Source organism: Malus domestica, chromosome 17 (genome assembly GCF_042453785.1).
Source record: "Malus domestica chromosome 17, GDT2T_hap1".
Taxonomy (NCBI): Eukaryota; Viridiplantae; Streptophyta; class Magnoliopsida; order Rosales; family Rosaceae; genus Malus; species Malus domestica.
In genome coordinates this window covers 18,726,875-18,730,734 of record NC_091677.1, presented here as the reverse complement: position 1 = coordinate 18,730,734, position 3,860 = coordinate 18,726,875, and the positions used below count along the sequence as shown (strand labels likewise).

The 3,860-nt window shown below is 43.1% G+C and overlaps 1 protein-coding gene across 1 annotated transcript; it reads left to right on the top strand.

Moving 5' to 3' along the window:
- Window positions 1–2,923: 2,923 nt before the first annotated feature.
- Window positions 2,924–3,517, top strand: LOC108169493 (uncharacterized). The gene has a single exon (XM_017322936.1). It carries the CDS (start codon window positions 2,924–2,926, stop codon window positions 3,515–3,517), a length of 594 nt encoding a protein of 197 aa, XP_017178425.1.
- The last annotated feature ends 343 nt before the right edge of the window (window positions 3,518–3,860 follow it).

Below are 3,860 nucleotides of genomic sequence, written 5' to 3'. Positions count from 1 at the left end.
TGGGAGGTTTGAATTCTAACCCCCTCAATGTTTAGTTATTGGTTTGGTAACCCAAGTAGACAGACAGTTCAAAGGCTGAACCAACCTAGTCATGTAAGATTTTGTGGCTGGTTACTTCAGATTTTCCGTTTCATTGATCCTTGTACATGTTCAGGTTGTTAGTACGCCTAAGAAACGTAATAATTCCAATTTGACTGTGAGCTGATGTTCCTTTTTTAACCGATCCATGTAAACATTGTTTTTTGCAAATGCCATTTCATTCTTAATATTTGATTGAAATCGGGTGGTTCAAGCTTTGGAAGGAAATCTTTCTCCAGATGAGTTAAATGAGGGAATTATACCATGTCACATTACGATATTCAGTTATGGAAGCTTAGAGTACAACACTAGTGAGTACAGGGGCGTGGATTTGGATACTCTTCTCGACATGTCCACTGATGAGCTCGTCAAGCTCTTCCTTGCCATAGCTCGCAGAAGGTAATAAACAAATTCCTCGATTTGGTTTCTTGGTTTTATTTTTGGTGGATTTATGAATTGGGTTTGAATTGGATTGAGTGGATGTTAGAATATGGGATAAATTACATAAAACTATCTCTGTGGAGCCAAAAATAATCACAAGGCGACACATGGATTTTTGGGTGAAGATGACAAATTTACCCTCGAGGCATACCGAGTCTCCTACACACGAGCAGTGGAGAATGATCCATCAACCTAATCAGGAGTACCCAAAATAGGTAACAAGTTCAAATTTGTCTCATTCATCCTCATTCCATAACCTCCAAAAACCTCCTAAAACATTTCTTTTATTATGATAATTAGCCAATTAATATATTTATACCTAATTAATATATTAATTGCTAATTGAATCACCAAATAACACCCCAAAACACACTTAAGGTTGGCCACACCCCATTCCCTATATATATGACCCTATTTCTTCCAAAAAGCTAAGTTCCATACTCTTGCAAAACTCCAAAACTCTCTAAATACTTTTCTCTCTAAATTGTAACTTTGGCATCGGAGGTTCTTCGGCCAAAGCCCCCCCCATTTCATCATGGGCGCTTGAGGCTCTTGGCCTTCACCCGAAGGTGTTAATTGTTTTGTAGGTGCAATTTTGTCCAAGAAGAAGAAGGCGGAAATTTGCATCCACAAATTGGTGCTTTCATTGAGAGTTGAAATCCATATTCGTATAAGACTCTCGCATAAAAAGGTTTTTACTCTATTTTCTAGTCCATTTGAATATTTTTCATATGTTCTTATTATTAGAATTTTTTATTTGCAAAGGTTCTTTGATAAAACGTATAAGAAAAATATAATGGCTAGAAATTTAGAAAATTCCATAAGTGAAAATTCCAATACTCAAGAAATGGGATCGTGGAGATCCATGAGGCAAATTGGGATCGTAAGCAGAGTGGCACCACCACTACAAGGTTCCACCATGGCCCAAGCCATGCCATCCAAGCTTGCACGGGCCCGAGCCCAAGCATCGTATTCACATGCACCACGTATTGAGTAGCCTACTCCCGTGACCTAACCTAATCTCGCAACCCAGCCTACTTCCGTAATCCAGCCTGCTCCTGCATCCCTACCTGCTTCTGTGCCCCAGCCTGCTCCTGCGACCTAGCCTGCTCCTGTAGCCCTGCCTCCCATGGTTTCCCAAGCAGCTCAAGTTGGCCCGAGAATATCTCAACTATCCGGAGCAACCATCGTGCGGGAACCCTACCTCCCATGGTTTCTTAAGCAGCTTAAGTTGGCTCGAGAATATCTCAACTATTCGGAGCAACCATCGAGCCGGGGGCATTTTCACCATATTTCTTCGTGGATTTGACATTTCCCAATTCAAATCTTGCACCAAGAGTCTACCAAACTTCCACTGCTCAAGGAGGCACATTCCTTCCAAGCTCTTCCAATCCAAATGGCGAACAACACTTGTCTCGACAAGTCATAGAGTTGACGAGCGCCCTTGCATAACAGACAACCTTGGTGAATCAACTCTTGCAACGCACCAAGATCCAATGTTCCCCAGACGAGGTGTCCTGAAGTAGGACAAAGGCAGACGAACCTCTCCACCAGTATCTTGGTAAACAGCCCATTAACCAGTCACGCTCCAAGCGTTCTGGCAGTTTACGCTCCCGCCTGGGTCCTTGGGATAGCGTATACTCTCATCTTAGCACACAGAGGAGCGTGCATTCCCAATCAAGCTCATGGACGAGCATACGTTCACGGTTGAGGACACACTCTGACTATCAATATAGACAACCTTCCAGATGAAATGTTCATTCACAACTAGGCTCGTAAGGAGCATTCTCCACCTCACATCGAAGTAGGCAGCACGGTAGACGGAGAGAAGCAGTCACTCAATCTGACTCAAGTTCAACCGGCAGCCTGCAAACGGCCTGTCCGCCTACCAAGTACATGCCACATGCGCCGCAGCTGCGACATTGATGAGTCGAGCATAAGGAAGAGCGACCTAAACCCATAGGTCATGATTAGAGGCAGCTGAAAGTTCCACTGCCCCAGCAAAGGCAAATTCAAGAAGAAGTTAAGAGACTCATAACTGAATGATTGCAAAATTTCCAACATAACGAGGCTGCTGACGATGCGCTTCGACGAGATATGACCAACATAAGCATGTCACCATTCACGAATGAAATCGAACGGACAGATCCACCTCGCAGGTTCACTATGCCTCACTTCATTCTGTACAAGGGAGACGAAGATCCAGATCGACATCTCAAGTACTACCGCAGTACCATGATCCTCTACGGGAACAACAATGCGCTTATGTGCAAAAAAAATTTCCACAACTCTACAAGGCGAGGCGCTAGATTGGTTTCACACTCTGCCGTCACAGTTGATCCAAAGTTTTAACAAACTTTCCTTTGTTTTCACTAAGGAGTATTCGTCTAACCGCTCAATCAAAATGAGATCCGACCATCTCTTCAGCATCGTAAAAGACCCTTGGGAGACAATTCGTAATTATGTCAAGAGATTCAAAACGGAGAAGGCCAAGATTGTTGGTTGCAATGAAGACATATCAATGGCAACATTCAGAAATGGACTTTTTACCGAACATCATTTATTTGGAAAACTGATCATAGGAGAAGAACTGACCCTAGCAGCTTTGTACGCTTTAGTAGAAAAACATGCACTATGGGATGAGGCCAAGCAGTCTAACAAAGATGAGTCGGAAGAGAAGCACATGGAACGTTCCCTAACCAAAGAAGACTTAGCGCCTGAAACATTCACCAAATTCACAGTTCCAATCGGCCAAATTCTCCGCAAGCTCAAGAACGAACCTTGGTTCGAACTGCCACAACCCATGAAAGGCAATCTTACCAAGCTGGATCATACAAAGAATTGCGCATTTCATCAAGGACCAGGCCACACTACCAACGGCTGCCTGAAGTGGAAGCAGTATCTTAAGAAGCTTACAAATGAGGGCCAATGCGACGAGTATCTTAACAAGTCAACAAAAAGGCCTACACAAGCAGGGGAAGTCTCTATCACCCCTTAAACCTCGTTTGGGTTTTTTTTCCAAATAAGTTTGAATTCTCAAGCAGCTCGACGAAAAATGTTTCACAAGCCAATGATTATCTAGTTTGTTATGTAGTTTCTGCCTTCCAGCACAATTGATTTATTTCTTTATTCTCAATGAAGATTCAAGAAGTTATTCACAAGCATGGCTCAACTGCTGTCCACAACGACTGCTAAAAAATCATACGAATTCACTTTCCAGTACGAGAAGATAAACTAATTGCTCTCCAGTGCGAGAGGGTAAACCAATTCCCCGACACCCATATGGGTTTGCTCTCCAGTGCGAGAAGATAAACTAATTGCTCTCCAGTGCGAAAGGGTAA

Excerpts from the sequence above, each read along its gene's own strand:
- LOC108169493 (XM_017322936.1), top strand. The coding sequence starts at position 2,924 with ATGAGATCCGACCATCTCTTCAGCATCGTAAAAGACCCTTGGGAGACA.